Source organism: Pomacea canaliculata, linkage group LG8, assembly GCF_003073045.1.
Source record: "Pomacea canaliculata isolate SZHN2017 linkage group LG8, ASM307304v1, whole genome shotgun sequence".
Classification (NCBI taxonomy): Eukaryota; Metazoa; Mollusca; class Gastropoda; order Architaenioglossa; family Ampullariidae; genus Pomacea; species Pomacea canaliculata.
In genome coordinates, this window is record NC_037597.1 from 26,134,390 (window position 1) to 26,156,969 (window position 22,580).

The window sequence follows — 22,580 nt, forward strand, 5'->3', positions numbered from 1 at the left end:
GACATGACGACGACGGCGACGATATGAGGATGATCATTGGTTGGTAACAATCCAAACTCATCTCTGAAAAAAATCATCATCATCATCATCCTGTCATGGTCATCAATGAGACGTTAAAAAATTCAAAAATAATAAACGCGTGATTATATAGCTCGTACTCGTAATGAACGTCCTCTTAGTGCTTGAGACAAGAATGAGACATTGTAAACAAACGAAAGTGTGTAAGTAATGAGTAATTGTCTTCCACATCTCCACTCAAAGGCTGCTCTCAATGTCCAAATGAGTTGAGAGAAAGACAAAACAAAACGCCAGACGAAGAGGTGGATGGGGGACAGGAGAGCGGAGGGCAGTGGAAGGCGGAGAGCAACACACGTCGAGGAAGCGGTGAGCAGAACCTATTATCACCATGGTGACAAAAAGCAAGCCATCCCTTCTGCCTGGCAGTAGACGGCGGCTTAGAGGATGGGCAGCAAATGTCGCGCGGACGTGACGGCCTTTGATGGCGGCCATGTGCGGTGCGCGCGCAACTGGGGTCTGAACATGGCGGCTGGAGGCTGGAGGCAGGGCGTTGAGGTCCAGAACTACGAGTCGCCTGATGCGCTCGCGCGTCGCGTGGTGTGGTGTGGTCAAGTTGCTTTGTACCATCGACAGGGTCAGGGTGTGAACTATTGTAGTCCGGCAAGCAAACATTTTTCTTGCCATTCTTTTCTTTGGGTTCTTAGTGATCTGCTAATAATAATACAACGCATTTATACAGAGCCTCTCTTCAGCACCACGGTACTCATCCTGTACTTGACGAAACGGAAAGGAGAATCCAGGCATTCGAGAACAAGTGCCCGAGGAGGCTACTCCAGATCTCATACAAAGAGCATAAGACCAACGACTTTGTAAGAAACAAAATGGCCACACTAGCAGAACACCACAAACCTCTACTTTTAACAGTCAAGCGATGTAAGATGGTAGTTGGCCACGTGACCCGGCACTACACCCTGTCGAAGACTGTCCTTCAAGGCACGTTGGAGGGTAGTCGGCACCGCGGTGGTCAGAAGAACTGACTAATGTCAAAGACTGGACTGGTCGTCCTGTACAGGACCTGCTGACTGTCACCCACAATAGACAGTGGTGGACCTTTCAGCGGCCCCCTCTTGTGATCCCCTTAACCACAGGTGCCAGTCTATCCATATCCATATTTTGTTTTTTAGCGTGCGTGTGTGGTTATAAATATTTCATTAAAAAAAAATGTCGTACCTTACGTGGTCATTCATGGTTTCTTTAAGTTAGTTTTAAGTTAAATAAATCCCCTTTTTGTCTGACGTCACTGGAGTCTCTAATCGTAACTACTTTTTCTGGAAACTTGATTGCACGTGACGTCGTCACAGGGTCTGTGGTGGTCACGTGTCGTTGGAGGATGCAGACGCGGGGGCGCAGCCGCGCTTGTTGTCCGTCGTTTGGGGTGCAACCCTCCAGGGTGTTGCCACGATGTACCAGGCTGCAGGCGGACTCCATGCGCGTGCAGGATGCTTGTCGGGTCACTCAGGAGCGGGCAGCCTTTTGTTCGGGATTTTCACAGTCCTGTCAGCTTCTCACCCTCGACTGTTTGTTTCTCTTCCTCAAGTCAGCTGACCTTTCTCCAGTTTTAACCTTCGCTCTTCGTGTTTGCGAATACGCTATCGCTGGCATCGAGCTGTCGTCTGCTTGTCTGTCTCTCAGTGTCTATATAATCTCTTAATCCAACCATCTATCATTCATCCATCGTTTCTTCCATCTTTCCTCTTTCTTTCCTGATGCTTTTTGTTTTTGATCTCTTTCTCTTTTTTTTTTTCTTTCCTTTGTTATTTCATTCTTTAGTGACACAGATTCAAAAACTACAGTTCGTTTTTTTTCTTCTTTCTTTGGGTTTAAAAAAATTCTCTCTCTCTCTCTTTCTCTCTCTCTTTATGTCTGTATGTCCATCTTTCTTTCTGAAAGTTCCATTTCCATCCACCTCGTTTATAAAGGTATTGAAGGCTGCAGCATGCTGTTCCTCTTACCTCTTCCAAACAAAAACATGGTTTTACATTTATGGCATCATCTGGAACAAGACCAGATACGAGACCTCACCGGAAGGCTTACCGACAATAGTGTTGCGGCCCTTGAAAAAGGTAGGCACAAAGAGGTAAACAGGATGCTCGTGTGTATAACAGATCATTTTAATGAGGGGAGTAGGGGGCGCTGCAGTCTCGCTCGGTGTGTGCTCCACTTCCCAGCTCGTGGGAGCCGAGGTGAACTTCTCTGTGGCTTTCTATATCCTGGCTGTTACATGAAGATAACTCAGTGGGATTAAATATATTGTTAATAGAGTGCTGAGCCATTTTAGAGTCTGTCTAGCTGAGAGCGATGGATGTAGAACCACCTCTCACATGCCATCAGCTTGTGTCTTCAGGATATGTTGGAAATATTGACGCCATCTATCCATCCTTTCTTTCTTCAGAGAAATTAAATGTGAAAAAGAGACAGTGAAAAATGAGATCGTAACAAGAACGTTTTGTAGCTTCAGGCTGTCACACGAACTTGCAAATAAATATAAACTAAAACACTCCCTTTAAATTCCAATTAGTCCATTTAGTGGTAATTTTGTTGAGAACAAAAGCGTTTTCAAAAACAAAACTTTATTTTTTAAAAATGAAAAACTAGGAAATGTTTTTGAAACATGTTTGCGAAACGCACTGCGTGTGCGGCGAACAGTGTAAACGAAGAAAAATCAGTGTAAAATCAGAAGCAGTTTTAAACATATTTTCCAAACACCACGTGATGTCGCCTCTTTGCCAGCAGCACAGTCACGTTAGTGCCAGTGACTAGGGCTGGTGGCCTGACAAACAGCAGATCACGGACATTTCAAAGACGTTTATGTTTTCAGCAAAAGGTCGGGTTGGTGTTTAGATCAATGGGTCGGGGACGGGAGGGAGGAGGCAGTCTGTGTCGCTGCTGCTGCTGCAGCAACAGTCACTCGCACGGCAACGGCCTCACCCACGACCATGTGGGCTTCTGGAATATTTAGCCAAGACCAGGCTAAATGGTGTGGAATTAGCAACCAGTGCCTAAACGATTCTGGCTAGACTATATTGTATAAACAATATTAAACACGCGTTTGCAGTTTATTACCATCATCCCTGCACATGGCTGGAATATTGCTCAGATTTCCAATACACGCTGTCACTGGCCAATGGGTGTCGGCAATAGCGAGAAGGTGGTCTTGAAGACCATGGACACCGAGCTCTTGCCGGGGCCGTCGCCAGAAGGTGTGTTTTGTGAGCGCTGGTGGAGGATGGTCTCCTGGCGGCGATCTGTTTGGCGTCTGTGTAAATACCTGACATTATAACATGTTTTTGCACGCCTTTTGTGTCACGAGGATGCCTGCTGCCAAGTCTAAGTGCCATTTGGATATGGCTGCCACGCACTTCGCGAGTCACAGAGTCCGAACAGATATCTCGGAGGGTAGAGTTGTTCTTTGGTTCTATTGTCGGCGGCATTACAGTGCTTGGCCACAGGATCATTCTTTGTCATGGTGTGTGCATGAAGCAGTGGGGTGAAAATACTAGTGTTATGTTCTCTAACATGGTTATCGTTGGTGTCCAACTGTAACACCATTAGTAAAGTCCATGGCGATTGGAATATTTCTGGAGTCATGTCCTTTTCTGCACATGTTCGTATATAAAAGGGTAAAGGATCCCACGGTCGTTCACTGGTTTTATTCGATGGAATAAATAAATAGTCTGGCTCTCTAGGCAAATTCTATAATTGGCATGTTGAAGAACTCTGTAAGAGCAGTAAAACTGGTTCACTGTGTCAAGGGTACAGCCAGGCGGAGCCAACTTCTGTTTGCGCTGTCTTAGACTTCCGGGATCCTTATTCGTGTAGGGAGGCAAGTACCAGCAGACATCAAACCAAAGACCTTCCTTGAAGTGTAGTACAACAGACATAAATAAATTCGTTGATGTATTGTCAGTATTGATAATATATTACCTACAATGCATGTGCCAAGAAATGGTTTTGTGCAAGCCGTTTTTGTTCTTTTGTAACCTTTAGTTTTGTTTTTTTTTTCCTCCTCTTCTCTCATTGGAGGCGATATGACCAGAAGTACATTTAGATATAAGTAGGTATGGACTGAAGATAAATCTGGGATTTTCATACCCTGGAGGTCAGCAAAGGTCCATGTCTGGCTTCATCGGGCTTAAGCTAATGTTGTATTACCTCGGAGGAAGCTACAAATCTTAAATCTTTGATTTCTATACATTGACCAGCTTACATATATCTTTCTGTTTTGAACCTTCTTTGAACAAGAATTTGGGCTCTCGGACTACCTTTAAACCAAACATAAGGGTTCTCTGGAATAGTCTGTTTGCTGGCTGGACGAATATGTCGTCTCAGCTAATGGGTGTAATTATACACATAAACATAATAGCAATCAGTAAATTAATCCACTTCTCTCTTGTAAACAAGCCATTAAATACTACTGCTTGCTATCATCAAGAGAGATAATTATCATGTTTGTTTCCATTCCCTTGGAGAGCACTATCTCCTGGTTTTTATTCTGTATATTTTTTATGTGATTTTTTTTTTTAATTTCTCGGAAAATTCGGGTCGTTTATTCTCTTTCTCTTTCTGTTTTGTGTAAAACCTCATATATTTGTCTGAAATTTTATTTTACTTTTGTTGCTGGATTTACGTTTGCGAGCAGAGAATCAGTGTCCTGAAGATGACATGGCGTTCAAATAGTGCACAGAGAAACAGAGAAACTGTTTACTAAAAATGTATCTACAGAATTATCAGCAATTATCAAACAATTACATCGCGAAGCCAGTATTTGTCTCATCCTCTTCATCCTTGCTTTGCTCATCGTTATGTGCATGTCTGCGGGCGTGGAATTGCAAAATCAAAAGACCTTTTGACCGTCCATAAAAGTCGGTGCAATTGCACAAACGGACAGACTGAGACAAACTATTGCGATGCTGCTGCTGCTGCTGCTGCTGCTGCTGCTGCTGCTCTGTCTTGAGGGTATGTGTTCCAAGCTTCAACCACATTTACATAATTATTGTCCTCAAACCTCACTGCGTGCTTCGAAGAACTCCTCTTTAAAATGGAGATTCCGGGTCCCGCCAGCGCCCTCCCTACTGGCACCGAGGCGGAATTTTGGACAAAACCAAGCGGGCTTGCTTGAAGTCAGGGGGACGGGGGATTAGAACCGTTGTGCGCGAAATGAGCGTGTTGTGCAGGTGAGCAAGGCGTGCAAGCTCGTGAGCACGTGCATCCAGTTTGTCTTTTTGGCGGACAGAGCCACAAAAGGCTCGGTGTCGAGTGTTGCCTTTTTGCCTGCCCCGGCTGCTCGCTCCCCCCTCATTACGGACGTGTGTGAGCAGGTTTATGAATTTTCCATTGTCATCTGGACTTCCGTTTAATGTTAGTGAAACTGAGGCCGCTTTCACTGCCCTATCAATCAAGGGGGGGATACAGGCGGTGGTTGGGTTGCTCCCCCGGTCAGTTGTTCTCAAACTGGTCGGCGATTCATTGCGGCATTAAGCTCAAATTTAGCTTTTTATGGTTTATTGCTTTGTGAGAGCTGGAATTATGAATAGGTTCACCAGAAAGTTTAATTTCCTACGGCCTGTCATCCTCTTTGGTTTGCTGGATGACAAGCTTTTAATCCTACTCACTAAAATCACGCGCAAAGGGGTATCCACGCACGCACACAGTGCTATAGGGTTTGAAAGGTTTTTTCCCAAAGTTTCTTGCTTTACTGTCGTTTCCTATATTTCTCTTTGTTGCTTATTATGGTTATTCCTCTTTTCATTGGTCAGACATCATTTATAGAAATGTCATAATAAAGGGCACAGACGTACCTCTAATAATGCATGTCCCAGGCTACACACGGTGAGCCACTTAGGTAAAGTGAAAGTCGTTTTTTAACCTTTACAGATCGTTGAGGAGAGAGGTGTTAGAGACCTCACTTCTCCTTGGAACGAGCTTTATCTGAGGGACTGATCTCCTTCCCCAAACCTCTATGCATTCAGGCACCCATTCCATCGTTTGGGACGACTGGGGGAAGTTTGCTGCGCTACTCGGGTATCGAACCACTACACCTCTCAGTCCGGATGCTGCGCTCTAACCACTCGGCTGTCCGCTTCTCGATGAATTACTTTCTTCCCCTGAGAGCATTGGATTGTGTGACCTTTTACCTTTCACAAAAAATTCAGCTTTTAAAAGTGCTGGTAATTTGTTTCCCCTTCAAACCGATTAAGCAATGGGTAATTATGCTCCAGTGACAGAAATATTCACATAACACAAAAATAATCTGATAAAAATCTGCTAACAAGCTGTTCTGTCGTTCGCGATTTCTAAGATCCTCTCCAACTCGAAAGAAATACGGCAATGACAAGCATGGGGAGAGGTGTGTGTTTGAGGGGGGGATCGCATAATTCGCACAGTTGTCCGCTCTTACCGGTGAGAATGTCTCTGTCTCTCTGTCCCTGCCTCCACGGCATCAGAATCAGATTGATAATTATGTCTACCCACGACCAGGCGGGCCGGGCCATGCGAAACGCAATCCTGGCTGATCAATGGACACAGAGATGCCGGTGTCTGCAGCTCGCCTTTCTGCCTCCGGTGCCTTGATTGGCGGCGGATGTGAGTCTATTGTCGCTACTTCAGTGTCAACACTGAGGCGAGATTGCTTCCCGTGACGCGAGTTTACCTCCCTTGGTCCTGCCACTCTCTAGTAGGCTTTTCTTTTCTCAGGGCACAGTTCTGTTTGGATTAATCGAGCTTTTTGCTTAAAACCAGACTGTGCTTCATTGTCAACCATCTTTGTTTACACGTGTCGGTGGGTTATTATTTTTTTATTTTTTTTTAGCCTGGTCTGAGGAGTTTCTGACCCTATTCCCTCACTTTTTGTCAGTGACAGTTACATTGTATTTTTTTAAAAATATGTCAAAAGTTTAAAACAGTATATTATTATAATATTACAAAATTTATAAAACGTAAAAATTATTTTTTTGATTATTTCTCTAGTCAACAAACTTAAATTATACCGGTAATTAAGTCGATTATATGAACAGGATGCTGAAAGACGCCCATGGTAGACAGTGCAAGCAGCGACGGTGGATGTGTGAAGCACGTGCTGAACACTGTGGCACGTGAAGAAAAACAATATCGCAGATGTGGTACATAAATAAACCCTTGGCACAGCGATGTGGAGCAACGCCGAACAAACCATGCTCATTGTCACAGAATTTCCGTGGACAAATATTCGCAATAGCAGTTTTTCATCTTCGGGTCGTTTTTCTTCATCAATTTCCGTGAGGCTTACACCTCATTATCTCTGGTGGTTAAATGATGAGCAGCAAGCCCCCGCTGGTGTGGGGACAACAGGACAGAGTAGTGTGAAAAGGGGGAATATTAAAAAATGCTAAAAGGTTCATACAGATGGCAGTGACTAAAAGTGACTTGTAAGAAAGGTGTCCATCTCTCCCATTCTGTGCATTTCCTACCCCGAGTCTCTAAGGGGTCAGGTACTCAATAGATGGGTCAGGTGGCGGGGATCGGGAGGTAGGAGAAGTACGTTGCTCAAAGGAGCATGGGAACTGAACCAGCTTGTATGTGGACCTTTGTTTGTTTGTTTGTTTTGGGAGAATAGTTGCTGTTTTTGCGGACTCCTCCTAGGCTCCTTCACCCTCTCTTCCTTCTCTCTCGAGGTTCTTGTGGTGAAAGATTTGTCAGAACCGAGGACAAGTAGCCCTTGCAGCCACCACAACTGGGGAGGAGCTGATGGTTACAGTCAGATAATCGTGGGTCGTCTAGGGGGCGGACAAGAGAAGGTAACAAATTATCGCCGTTGTCGTTTGCCAACTCTAGTTTGTGCAAACGCTTTGCGCTCATTATGTTGTCGGGGCCTATCTCAACACCTTCTCATCCAGCCAAGCTCAGAAAGAGACCCCGGGGAGAGGCTTGTAGAAACTATTTCGTGTATAAGGAAGGCGGGAATACCCCGGGGGTACAACTCATGCGCCGGAGGAGAAAGGTGGGCCCGTGGAGGCCTTGCAAGATTGATACTGACGGCAGATTGTTATCGGCTTCCAGTTTATTGTCGTTTTGCCAACAAAAAAGTAGACGAAAAGAACTGAAAGGTCAAAAACACATCCTATTCCGTGCAGATGCAGGTCAGAGCGCAAAAGTCAACCGGAAGAACACATCACCAGGTTCTAAAAGATCGCATTTTGTTAAAGGCAAACCTGAGTGCAGAGTAATTTTTTTTTTTAACCACTGAGCTTAGTTCATCACCAGATGCTAAATTCCAAACTCTTAAGAGAAAGAAGTCCTTGAGAATGACATGTTTGACATGTGTCGTGGACTTCATATTTTCGTGTCTGTACAACAGTATTCATGGCAATACGTCTTGAGCACGTGCTTGAAGTTCTGGCACTGGCGTCTGAAATTAAAATTTAAGTCAACCCAAGTCTCCAATTTTTTACCCACGACTATTGCTAAAACAGATGACAAAGTATTTTCACAAACTAATGGCAGCCCTGTTTTCTCAAAGGCTTAGCGGGTTACCGAATTTATTTGCTGGTGACTAGTTAAAGGTTTGATTCACTATTTTTTATTTATTTATTTTGAAGGGGGGGGAGTAGTCTGGGATGTTTTGTTTGAACTGGTTTAAAGGAACACCTTGGCAGTCTGAACCGATAATTATCATAAGCGAGTCTCCAATACACTTTGATACAAAGACATCCTCCAAGGACCGGTCATCCATGAATGAACTCTGCACTGACATCCATTACTAGCTTGTTCTTCCTGCACTCCTGAACAAAGATTTCAGTCAAAGGATGCCCGAGCTTGTGGCGGCTGCCTGTCTGCGACTTTGCAGAAAGCGTCGGCCTTTGGGGCAAAGAGTGCGGAGGAAACTGCGCAAACAGTCGCTGATGGGAAAACAAAACAAAGAGATGGAGAAGGTGTTTAATGTGGACTACGTCATTAGAAATGTTCACACCTTGCTGGAGACGAAGAAGTGGCGGACGACATGGAAGACGAGGGCAAGGCGTGCACCCCGGGTAGCTTTTGTCGAGACCAATCGACGAGGCTTTGCAGGCCATCGTGACCTGGAAGCTTTGTGCCAATTATGGCGTTCACCGCGCATGCCCTGTCATTACCGGGACGCGCGCTAACGAGGGGCAGCAACCCGTGAAGCGCACAGTCGCCAGAGATGCTGTCCCGGGGCGCCATTGTGGGTGAACAGCATGTCCTGATACACGACAGGAGAGTCAGGCATCCGGGGTGCGACACTCACGTGATATAGGCATTGCGCATACTCGAGTCTTTAGTCTTGCATTGGTCAGCATACCTCCTCTTTCAATTTTCTTTACCGACCTTCTAATTCACACAGTTCAAGGTAAGATGGGTTGGTGTGGATGATGCGAGGACGCGGATGAAACAACGAAAAAAACTATTTTTAAAAAAGCATTCGTTGCTAAAAGTAGTGGCAGACAGATGGAAACAGAAAATTGAAGGAATGAGAAGAAAATTTAGCGGGAAATGTAGGAATTATCTAGACTGGACGTGAAAACTTCGAACATGCCAGAGAGAGAGAGTGAGAGAGAACCATCTGAAGTTCAAATTCAAAGTAAACTTTGCTGACAACCCTTGCAGATCCCCAGACGGGACTCCCTCCTGAAGGCGTTAAGGACTCCCGGCAGGACCTTCAGGGCATTGTCCTTCGCACCGCCGCGCATTCAGACGATGTGAAAAGCCTTCAAAGCTGAAGGCAACCTGCTGGATGGTTGTCAAGAGGCTCTGGAGTGTAAACACGATCTGAGAACAGGAGTATCCAGGTGTGACGGCGGTAATGATAGGTTAAACAAACAGCCTCGAACTGACCTACGCCGCCGTCTGGGGGCGGAAAGGCGACAGTTCAGCTCCCAGTAGGAGGGATTTACACCATACCGGCTGGGGTCTGCCTTTGCCACTCCTCCAACACCATGAACAGTCGCTACACACTTGCAGTTGCACCACTACATGTGGTACAAGGCACCCATCTATGTGTAACATAATTTTTGCATACACACACACAAACACACCCACAAGCGAGCGCACGTGATCACTACCTACCTATCAGTCATGCCACTATTTACCTTCACTTGAAATGTCATCCACCGCTTCTGAACATGGCTGTTGGTTATTTTCAGCCAGGCATTCAAATCTACTCCTTCTTCGGACTTCTTTTCACCTGGAGCATATTTTGTATCCTATAATACGAAAGCAAAGAATTCGGTACAAAATTTTTCATTTACAAGAGATACATGTTTGTGTCTCACTCTATTCATTTATCACCGAGATTAGTGTGCACCGACCACTTTCCCCCATACGAGGGAGTCGAACTATGTTCGTGTTTAGCATCTCAACTGTTCGTAAAACTACACAAGAACTTTCTAGCATCGTCTCCTAGTTATTGCCTTTCTCTCGTTATACCAGTGTCGGAACAAAAATCTTTGTCTAGACACATTAATAATTGTTTCATGTTTCACCGACACTCATAGCTTACCAAACCGTCTTTAACTAATTCTTCTCCCTTTTCTGTCTGTCTCTCCCTCTTTCTTACTTGTAAATATGTGTTAGCAGAATTAAAAGTGCAGCTTCACATTTTGTGTGGTTCTTCTCTTATTCTGTTGTAAAAGAAACTTTGCAACATCATTATTTTTGGTTGTCATATATTTCTCTTTTTCCATTTAATGATATCACCCTTTGTGCCACGGGAAAATGTATATTTTACGGAGGCGTCAACTCGTAAAGCAAGCCCCAGTAATATCAATAGATTGTGGCTGATGAAAGAGAGAGAATAAAATGTTGAATCAGCAGCCGGACATGATCATTAGTATCATTATTTAAATAAATTATTCATGATTTTGCTACTATGCCAGTTCGTATGTTGAATGAGCAGGACAGTGGTAGGTTCAAAGTTGACAATAAAATGGGCTGGAAAGTTTCGGGAAAAAAAACCAGGCTTTGGCCTGTCCTCTGCCAGTGACTAGAGGTCAGCCCCGTACAACAAAGAATATTTTCAATATATCCAGCTCTTCCCAGCCCATCTCATATCAGCACCTGTCACAGGGCCGACTTCTTGACCTGAGTCACTAGCTGGGAGTAAGACTTCACTTCCGCCCTAACGCAGTCTACAGGAAGTGACGTCATGGGGAAAAAACTGCATCAATCCCTGAACTTTGGAACAGCAGGTACTATTAGCATTTGTTTTCATTCAAACGCTTCAAGTAAGAGTTCGTGGTTTCACTTCCCGGTTACCTTCATCTCACGTTCGATGACCTCCCCTTTTACATCAGCCACGTGGCCTTTTTCAACCGCAGCACGAACATGCCAACGTGTGTATAAGGGAGAGAAAACTATTCATATTTCCGGCTTCATTTTCAGTATTCACCTTTGCACCCGCGACAGCGCGCCGGTCGACGTCAGGGCGCGAGAGGGGGCGATGAGGACCAGCATCCGACGCCTGTGCACGCAAGCATTGCCATGGCGACGGCCACCAGCGCTCGGCGACACGCACGTGCAGCGCAGACGATGTAATCCTGCTCGCAAGTGGAGCAGAAAATGGCGCACAGGCGGCGCCACGCGAGGGGCATGGAAAGGACCCGGATGGGACGCGTGGTGATGGCTGGAAGGTCGGAAAAGAGGGAAAGGTTGGCGGCGGGAGGAGGAGGGGAGGAGTTGGAGCGGCCAAGCCGGAGCAGGAAGTGGGTGCAAGACTGTGATTTCGTGTCGAGGGCTGCGGTCTGGTGTCGATGGGTGATGGATTAGACCCAGGCTTCAACGGCAGCGGGTCCGGGCGCTAGCTAAACACGTCAACGACTGGATGCTTCGACGGGCACCCGACGTTCTCAATCAACTCGCTGCTGCCTAGGTGTAAAATTTCACACTGCCCCTAATCAACAGGCTCATCTCACCTTTTCAGCATCATTTCTCGTATATTCTATACAGCTCTCAGCTCGGGGTAACTCGAGCGGCCTCTTGTCCTACCTGTCAGGTGAGAGAATTACAGCGTCCCACTCAATTTGCAATTTTGTATGGTTGCGCTGGGAGGGCCCGCGGTGGGCCGCTGTGGAGGAGACAATGATGAGGGAGGCGCAACGCCAAAATAAATGTTTTGCAAGACGCTCTTTTTGAAAACCGTGATGATGAGATAACGGAGGTGCAGACGTCCTCATATCAAACAGCTTCCCAACCCCACGCGCCCGTGTCTTAATTACACGCGCAGCGGTGATGCGCAGCTCTCTGATCACCCGCGTGGAACTACAAAAGCTCTTGATCTGGAACCGGGATGCGCGCCGTTAGGACGGATGTGTAAAGGGTTGCGTGCTCATTAAGCCCACCTGATGACGATGAATTATTTTTACTACTCGAGAGCACTCGCTTGACAAATCCTTTGGACAAACTTAAAACCAAGCATTAGGTACACGAGGAGCAATTGTCTGAAACTTTCCAAAAATAGACGAAAGAGAGAATGAAACAAAAACGCAGTTAAATTTTGCTTCTATAATCCTTTTATTATATATAATTTAATAAATGTTTTAACTTCTGTCTGCACGTGCAATCTAGCATGAGCCTTGCTCTTGTCTCCATTGATTAAAGGCCTCCTAGAGTCTGAACTTTGTTTTAAAGGTCCACAAAATTTGTTTGAGAGGAGACAACTCTGTGCAGAATACCCTCATCTCTAGCATGTGAGTGCAGGCTACGGTTGAGCTATATATTGTAGGTTTAGGTTTTTGTTCTGGCAGAATGATTCAGCAAAGAAAATGCTCGTTTGAGGTCAAGGCTTGATAACTGCATTGGGTTATTCGCGCATGCGCAGAACAGGCCAGTGAAGATAGTCGATATCCGTTTACTCACGTGGTTTTAGTAATTTTTCCTTCCCACCCCACCCAAAAAATAATTAGAAGGAGGAATGGGTGAGGCTGTCAAGGGCAGTGCTGTTACTTGGTCTGGAACTAATTTTGCTTGTGCGTGAGAAGGTGTGTGTTTCCTGTTCACCTGAAGGTCAGTGGCTGGCAGGCCACAATGGTTAAATGACCTCCGCGGCTAACGGTTTCCGTGTCAACTTTTATCAGCACTTCGGTAATGCAGCCACGAAATCCGAGCTTCATTCGGGGCGTCCTCGCCCGCGTTTGTCAGGTGGATGCACACACTTGTGGACAATGTGATATCCAAGTGTAGTTTGCTTTCAATCTAGTGAGCGAGGGTCTGGAGGCACCCATGGTCGATCCCAGAACACCCTGCTCACACAGAAGCGCACAGACACCCGATCTCGCTGATTGCTTTCTCTCCATCCCACCCACCCATCGACAGGGTCTGGGTGGAGTGTAAAACTTTTTCGACTTTAGTACGATGATGCACGCACGCAGAGAAAGATTATTTTACACTTCTGTTATTATTGTTTGTTCCCTCTTGGGTTTTTTGTTTTTGTTTGCTTTTTTTGTTTTGGAATGGGAGGGGTGTACAGAAAATATGCCTGCTTGAGACTTGATCATCACAACAATCAACCAATTATCTGACCAGTAAATCCACTATCCCACCAACTGCTCCCAACCACCCTCTTCCATAAAAATTTTTAATCTGACCAGTCTCGGAACAATGGCTTCAATTCTCACAAAGGGATTTCTCCCAGGTGAAGAACTGATGGTTCTAACTTTCTGGATTTCCTGTGGGTGGAGAGTCATCGATCCGTAAAGTTAAAATCTATCCAGAAAAGGTTAACTCAACTCTGCCAATAGGCGCCACGCGCAGGACCAGTGACAATGCACGTGCGGTAGGTTTCCGATGCGGAATGATACGGGGGGAGAAGAGGAGCAATTAAATTGTTAATGATCGCAGGAGAGTTAACTTGCCGACAAAGGCAATCAATTCAAACAAATCAATTAAATGGTTGATTGTGACATTTATGGCGCAGAGGATTCTTTTTTGCTGTGCGGCTGCGGTTTTGTGGCAGTCATAAATGTTTCTCTCCCCTTCTTTGTTTACGGGGCTCTCCGGACGAGAGGCGAGCGTGTGTATGATACAAGGGACGTAAAGCGGGCCTCAGACGCAGGGTTCAGGTCAGTGATGTAATCTTCCTGCAGGCAAATTATTTGTTTTGAGGCATTCTTGCACATCTGCAGACTGGCTTTAGTGGCTTGGCTACACTCAGACCTGTAGACGTTCCTGTCCCTAGTATCAACACCAAGGGAGGTGTGCCTGTTGTCGTGAGATGATATGCTCCTCTTCCATATCTCTTTGTAAGTCACCTGAGACTTTCAGTCACCTTTATTTTTTTTCTTCTCTCCTCTTGTATCAGCGTTGCAGCACGCGAATCGTGACGTCATGCCGCGAGACATGCTGGGAGGCGCCAGAGCGAAGACGGAGAGCGCACTTCCGCCGGTTGTTCCTTCCGCACCCGACGCGAAATATCCCCGGGCAACACTCTAGCACGCGCGATCTCTCTTTCTTCTCTCTCTCACACACACTTCGAGAGAGAGAGAGAGACAGAGGAAAGGAGAAGAGAGATGGTGGACACATCTACTCAATCAAGCAGATAGACAGAGGCAGAATTAAAAAGAAATGTATATAGAGTCCTATTCCAAAAATGCTCCGGTTTTTAGCAGTTTTTCGTTTCACCTCAGACTTAAAACATTATTTTAAAATATCACATAAGCCATTAGACCATCTATGACCGCTCCTTTATTCTTTGTCATTTTTTTTCCTCACCACTCTTCACCTCTACAGCTTCACCTCCCTCCACAATCTGCAGATGTGTTGTGAGAGTTTCCACCAAACGCATGGCCTGTGTTTAGACGATTCCTCGGGCCCCTGAGTAGGTCCCGTAAACAAGCAACTCTCCCCCTTGTTTCCGAGCGCCCATCGGCAAGAGGGGTTTCCTCGCGAGCTGCAAAAGTTTACACGAGCTCAAATTGACACGACGATTGAAACATGCCAGTGATGCAAGGCGCTCACAGCTGCGCGCGCATTGTGTCGGGGCGATGCGCGCGCACGCCGAGTGCCAACCGGGAAGAGGTTCATTATTTGCTCTGCTGATAGAGACGCGTCCATCTCGGCTGTAAGTTATCGTAAGAGTGATCACCCTTCTAATTGGAGCTCTTTGGAGCAAGAGGCAGGCAGTTTGTTTGATCTGGCTCTCAAGATGGCAGCCAGGGGAGGGCAGGCTGAAGCTTCAGCCAGACCGCAGTCCCCAGGTGACGTCATGCGCTTTGTGAGCGTCTCACCCCTCTACCCCGACCAAACCCCACCTCCACCACCCAAACCCTCCACCCGAACCCTCCAAGTGCGCCGACTGCTCGAAACATCGTAAAAATCTTCAAGCCGTGCGTGGAAGTGGAAGCCGTTGGTCACGGGTTTGCTTCAAGGGCAGCCACTCGTGTGCGTGCTTCATCAAACACTTTATCGTCCTCTCGTCTCTCACATGCAGCTATCGTGGTCGTCTGACGTCGTCGTCGTGATTATCGATGCTAATATTAGTTCTAGGCTACTAGGGACCTGAACACCACTGCATATTGTTTCACCGCAAGGCAGTAAACTGCAGTTTGAGTAAAAACATCAACAAAGGAAAGGCAGTAGAACAAAGAGCATGGAACCGCACTGTAATCCAGGAAAATCTACAAAAATGAGGAAGTCTACAAAATAAATAAATAAAACCAAAATTTTGTTGGTATGAGTGTCTTCTACAGCGAAGATGATTTGGCTAACTCACCCGCCAGGATCCGGCAGATTGTATGAGTGAAATGTTTTCGTGACATTTGTGCGAGTTTGCATTTTATTTTGTACTACGGAGAAAATATTGCTGTAGTTGCTTGACTTTTAAAAAACTTTCAACAAATACATTCACTGAGGAAAATAAAATGAGAAACTATATCACGTGATATGTCTGGTGATTTCTTGGTATGCAGAAAGATCAGTGTGGTTCTTGGAATTTTTTTTTTTTAATTGCTAGTTTTTATCAACATATTTTTTAATTAACAGCAATTATTGGTTTTTGTCCTTTAATGATCATCTTGAACATATTTTACAAAGTGAAAAAAAGATGATTTTCTTCGCCACGAGATCTTGAAGCTGTTGGTACACTACTACAGTAACCACATGTACCCAGCAGTAACTTACATATCTGCAAGTTCTGGAAAAAATTAGGTTCTGGCACTTTATTCTGCAAGAAAATATTTCTGCACCAGACCAAGCAATGAACTCACTGGCTGGACGACAGGCACTTACCTGACCTGTATACAGCTACACGATTAATTAAGGTCTACCTTGTGGACCAGACACTGATGAAGAAGTGTCAGGGTAATGAGGTAATGGGCTGTGGTGTGGAGGCCTCTTGACATGCTGGCACAATGCGCACGCAGTCCAAACACTTATTTGCACAAGGGAGATAATGTAGTACGATAAGGGGCAGTAACCGCTGCTTGTGACCACTGTGATGAAGATTCTAACGGACTGGGTTCAAATCCCGTCTCGGGGTACACCTATTTCTGTCTCGATGTAGTTAGCTGTTAGTATAGATGGCTTTCGGGAGAGTTACTTCCCCTTCATAAATATCGTTTTGAAACCACCCTAAAAAATAAAATTCTTTAATCAAATAAATCGACCGACCGTGGTAGTAAAAAGAACAGTTGTGATCGACTGTGATAAAACTTTAATATATTTTCTTAGATGATGATATTAATGTCTTTTTACTGTAGGTTGTTGTTTACTGTAGGTTGTAGGTTTACTATTTAATAAATCAAAACAAACAATGAAGATGAATAAAGCGAGCATTACCTACATCCTAATAAAGAAAACAACTGGTCGTTGCGGGTTGATGTGGAACAGCAAACACTAAGCTAAACAGTGTATCATCAAGAAAAATCCTGACAAATGTCTCAGAGAGAAAAAGTTAATGCGTTTGTGTGTGTGTGTTTAAATGAGTTCGTGTCTTCACAATTCTCTCCCTTTTGTCTGTGAATTGATATTGAAATTTTCATTGTAACCGCTCAACTACTTAATCTTAACCAAACAGAAAACTTTTTTTACTAGACAGAATTGAAGAAAGAAACAGGGAGGGAAAAAATAATCTAGACATACACGCGTGCACACTTACATACTGACAGATATACAAAAAAAGCGTTACTCGGTTGTTTTACAAACATTTTTCATCAAACAAAACTGCAAAAAATAAGTTAATGTAGCGAATGTTCTCTTCCCGTTTTGTGAACAGTTAAAACAATTTTAAGTTCAACGCACAGAGTTTATGTTTGATGTTAGTGAAACACGGATACAGATGAGTGCTGGACACCCTGACCACAAGATGACCAGCAAATACTTGCTTGACACCTTTACACAAATCTGACAAGGAACGCACAAGAATTATAGACATTTATAAGCTATGTATATAACTCCTCTCTCATCCCACTCCCACCACACTGCCACTCGTCCCTCCAAAAAATAAATAAAAAATGATCGCACACTGTTCATTCTCCATTGTTTCTGAGTCTACTCACATCACAGTCATGCCATACCGAGGCCCCGAGAGTCAACTAGTTCTGGCAGCCACACTCAGATTGGTCGCTTCTTTCTGGGGATGAGCTGCCAGAGCTGCGGAGGTCCGTTGGTGAGGAGGCAATGTGCAGAGTTCTAGGACTCAGTCCCAGGGCGCTGAATGCAGAACTGGGGGATGTGGCCAGCCCCCTCAGAGGTAAAGTCCGCAAGTCCAGACCTGACATGCTGGCGGCGTACAGCTGTGCGATGCACGGGTGCAGCATAACGGACGAGGGAGCGAGCGGAGCCACCCCGCCGGACCCAGGGACAGCTGCAAAGGGTACATGGGTACCGGGTGGCAGCCCAGCGTTCTTTGAGTTGCAGCGGCCAGCGCTGCAGCAGGATGCAGAGACGATGCTCGAGACGGGAGGAGAGTCAAGGGTAAGGGAGGGGTACTTCCTGGCACGGGGGCCACAGCCACCGACGCCGCCATCGACAAACACTGCTCACGACGCAAAAACTTGTCCACGAGCACACCAGAGTAGGTAGCTTACCGCCCCGATCCCACAGCGCCACGTTGACCCCTAAAGCAGCGGCGGGGTCATGGCAGGGGAACACCCTGAAGATGGCGCCGAGTAGGTGGACATCATGCCACCATCTTTGTGTCCCATCAGACCATGCACCGGATACAGCGAGGCAAACGGCCATGCGTAATGCCGGGGCCGGAGCTTACAGGATACCCGTGCTGCAGACCCAGGTAGGGGAAGGCCCGCCTGAAGGCCATTCTGTTGCGGGACACGTGGGAGGAGCGGCGCCGCAGCTTGCCCGTCGTGCCACCGATGAAGACGTCTTCGCAGGACGGGTCCAGCACCCAGTAGTTCCCCTTCCCCGGGTCGTCGTACTGGCGAGGGACTTTGAGGAAGCACTTGTTGAGGCTGAGGTTGTGGCGGATGGAGTTCTGCCAGCCCTGCTTGTTGTCACGGTAGTAAGGGAAGTTCTTCATGATGAACTCGTAGATCTGGCTCAGTGTCATCCTTTTCTCCGGGCTGCTGCGGATGGCCATCATGATGAGGGCGTTGTATGAGAAGGGTGGCTTGTCTGGCTTCCTGGCCTCGTCTGCTTTGGCATCATTCTTTCCATCCTCTGCCGTCTCCATCGTATCGCCGCACAAATCTGGGGCACGTCATTTCCGGTCTGATTTTTGCTCGGAGATTTAGCAGCATTGATGGACAAGTCTTTGGCAACGTCATCTTCGTCAACGTGGCAGCTGGGAGAGTCAGAAGTTTCCTCCTCCATCTCATTTTCGTCCTCATCGTCGGCCTGGTAGACATCTACGTGACGAATTGCCGCTGTGTCATCGTCCCCACAGTCGACTGAGTCCTCGTCGCTGTCAACCAACACCTCGCCATCAGAATGAGGACCGTTTGTACTACCAACCTTTTCACATGCTTCAACGCGGACCTGACTTTGCAGTTCTCGGCCACTCGATGAGATCTCGGTCAAAAGAGATTGATGAGCGAGATTAGCAGGGACAAAAATTTGTCGGGACGACAAGTTGAAAGTTGTTTTCTTATTTTGATCGGAGGCGTGGGTGGCTTTGTCGAAATCTTCTCCAAGCATGCGCCGAATGCTGAACGGATGTGACCATCTTACTGCAGGGGCACCTTTGAGGCTGTTGTCAAACTGCAGCATGACGGCAGGATGGAACAAAAAAATAATTGACCCTCGAACGTATTCTTCCTCTGCCGATCAGTAAAGTTTCTATTGAAGTTGGCAAAATTGGACCATCTTTATAACGGCAACATGTTTCTCACCGCTGGCTCATCAGCGTCCCCCGAAACCTGCGTTCCTCCTGTCGAACTTTCCACAGCTTTGGAGGCAAAAGCTCGCGAGGGGAGAGGGGGCGGAGCTTGTGTGGGCAGAGGGCTCGAGATGAAGTGGGCGAGGCTAGCCTTGTCATCTGGCCAATAAGCGGAGGTCTTCTTGCCGGGAGGGAGAGGATTTGGCCGACACGTAACACTGTTTGCAGCGCGAGGACGCTGTTTAGAACAAAGTGCCATAAATATTTGCAGTCTGACTGTTAATCTGGGAGGCAAGGTGCCGTCATTCAGGCGCTGAATCCGACACATGCAACGAGAGAAAGAGAGATAGAGGGATGTAGTTTTTATCTTTACTGCGTTTAGTTGTGGTGACAAGAGAGAAAATCACAAAAAATAAGATTAAAAATAATTATGAAGAGGAAACTTCGCAAACAACTGTAAAACCTTTGTATGCAAGTAAGAGGAGGTAGAGAGAAATAGGTGTGTGTGTGGTGGTGGTGGTGGTGATGAAGAGGGAAATGATAGTGGTCAGTCAGTGGTCAGAAAATAAAGAGCTTATATTATGTTTGCTGCTGTTAAAGATAAATATGTGATGTGCAGATCTTTTTTTCTCTTATCCAATGGTAGAGACCTCATTTCTGCTCACCGGAAGCCCCCTCCTGCCTTTTCCTCTCTTCCCCACCCATCGGCCAGTGTTGTCTTCACACCTGCAGCCAGCAGTCGATTAAAAATGTTGCTCCAGCATGTTCAGCACACACAGTGCAGCCCTTCGTTGCTAAATAGTTTGATTACCGATGAATTTATTTACATATTCTTAGCACTGGATCGACCTCTAATCGGCAAAATACCAATTGTTTACTAATGATTTCATGCATTAATTTGTGGATGTGTTCATCGATCAAACTCGTAGCAAGCAGCTGGTGTCCTTGTTCAAATTTGTACTTTCGTGCACTTCAAAAAAATAATATAGATATTTGACACACGGAGGGGCAGTGCTATGCAAATGTATCGATGCTACTCATATTCCCAGCTAGAAGCAGACGCCCTTCATTTGCGCCACTCTTTTTTGTTGTTGTTGTTGTTGTTGTTGTTGTTGTTGTTGTTGTTGTTGTTAGTTGCCTGTGAAAGCGCATGTGATTCGACATAATTTTATCCTTTTCCTTTCTCTTTCTTTCGGGGGCAACACACTCGCACGTTCGCTCTTTTTTTTTTTTTTTTCTCGGTTCTTCTCACATCGTCTGCTGGAGGATGATGCGCCGAGTAGTCCTAGCAACATCAAGCAGACGACTGCTTCCCAATGCCGCGCATAACTAGCGAGCTCGCCAGGTATTTCAGGTTGGAGACCGCACCTCCCCTCGTTAGTTCGCCAGTCCTTAAAGACCAACCCGAGTCAAACATAATCTTAAGGTCACAACTGTTAACAGGTCCTGAGAACATAGCTTGTCATAAACATCAATTGTGAATTAGTAATAAATCACGGTGAAGCTCCCGTGAATTGACCTAAATTATAATTTCAGAATTAAGAGCCCAAGCGGATCATGCTTTGGCCTTAGGGTTGCTGTAAGTGAGTTTTTTATCTCTCCAAAACGCAGGTTTGAACTCCGATGTAAGAAAGAGTGCTTCAACTAAACAGTGATCTTCCCTGAGATTTGGAAACTTTGTATTTTGTACGATTTGTGGAGAAACAAAAACATTTTGAAGCTGGGTGGGCCTTTAAGTAACAAGACCTTGACAGAAGTAGCTTTCTCCAATGGCGGTTGCAGTGTTGTTAACCCGCTACCCGGCGCCTCCCTAGCATACGTCACACTTAGGGGCTGAGGTTGTCGTATTGATATTTTCTGCTTAGTCTCTTCCCAATGGGATTGGTGGGTGAGGGAGAATTTATCTTGAAAGAGTTGTGGGTGTATTTTTAGCGCCCCATTTATATCAGGTCCTTCATGTAGTTAAAACGTTTCTTACCAAAATGACTGCTCCACCCTGTCTGTCGATCCACCCCACCCTTCCATTATTGTCTCCCTAAGATAGTAATAGACACGATTCTCTACAGAGTCGATGATTGAGCCGATGAAGCTGGCTAAACTTCAAAGAGAAATGTATCTGTCCGCGCCTGCAGATACATGAGTATACAAGCAAGGATTGACGCACCCACACCTTCACCCGCTCACATCATCATTTATCTGTGCACACACACACACAAATGCATAGACAAAAACATACAGACAACCAGCCAGCCAGTCAGATGAAGATGAAGAACCGAAATGAATTACTTTTTTGCGAACCGTGTAACTTTATGGGAATTTTTGCGTAGATAAAACAGATACAAATATAGGATCCTGTCGTTTTCCTTTATAAATGTTTTTTCCCTCCTCATTCTTCCGAGCGCGAAAAATGTTTCGTCATATTACCGAGCACGCGCTTAAGTCCGAGCGAACCCGCCATTTTTGTGTAATTAATGTGACCGACATTCATCATCCTCATTATAACAGCCAGCAGGATGTGCAGTCGATAGGCCTGTCACAGTCTTGGTGTCGCAAATAAATGGCCCTCAGTAAGCGCCGCAAATTCCAGGCCCAGTGGAAATCGTAGTCAAGACCCGGCTTTCACTCCGCCAAAGCCCAGGATTAACGGCTCCTTGGCCGTTCTTACGCCGGGAATCGTAAGCAGGTAACAGAGCAATACACCCGAGGATCGTCTGCAACTCGCAGATACAATGGAGACAAGAGTGGGTCGGAGCACCAACACCAGAGGTGATGGAATGGTGTGATTTCAGGAACAAAAACTCCCCTGGACCTTGCACCGCGGACAATCAGCTATTTTTTATAACTGGTCGTCGTCGTCGTCGTCGTCGTCGTCGTCGTCGTCATCATCATCATCATATTCATCATCATCATCATCATCATTTTTGCTGCTCCTTTTTCTTCCTAATTGCTGCCATATTTGAAACCTTCTCTTAAATTTAAAGATTGTTATTTAATTTTGCTGTTAAATATAACCCCGCATATTTTGGGGAGATCCGGTGATGATTGGCTGTCCTGGGTTCAAATCTTGTCTCAGGCACAATGCTTTTTACAAACATACGTGCGTATAATTATGAGGACAACAACTAATATGAAAGTTGTAACATACAGTATATGGAAGTTCATATACACTGCAGCCAACATACACATTTCACACAATTCACACAACATACATCATATTTTAAACAACACAGAGCATCCAGCATTT

The 22,580-nt window shown here is 45.7% G+C and overlaps 1 protein-coding gene across 1 annotated transcript; it reads right to left on the reverse strand.

Annotated features, from left to right (window-relative positions):
* Window positions 1–16,880: 16,880 nt before the first annotated feature.
* LOC112571331 (forkhead box protein I2-like) lies at window positions 16,881–18,721 on the reverse strand. The gene has a single exon (XM_025250254.1). It carries the CDS (start codon window positions 18,689–18,691, stop codon window positions 18,206–18,208), a length of 486 nt encoding a protein of 161 aa, XP_025106039.1. The 5' UTR covers window positions 18,692–18,721; the 3' UTR covers window positions 16,881–18,205.
* Between the last annotated feature and the right edge of the window lie 3,859 nt (window positions 18,722–22,580).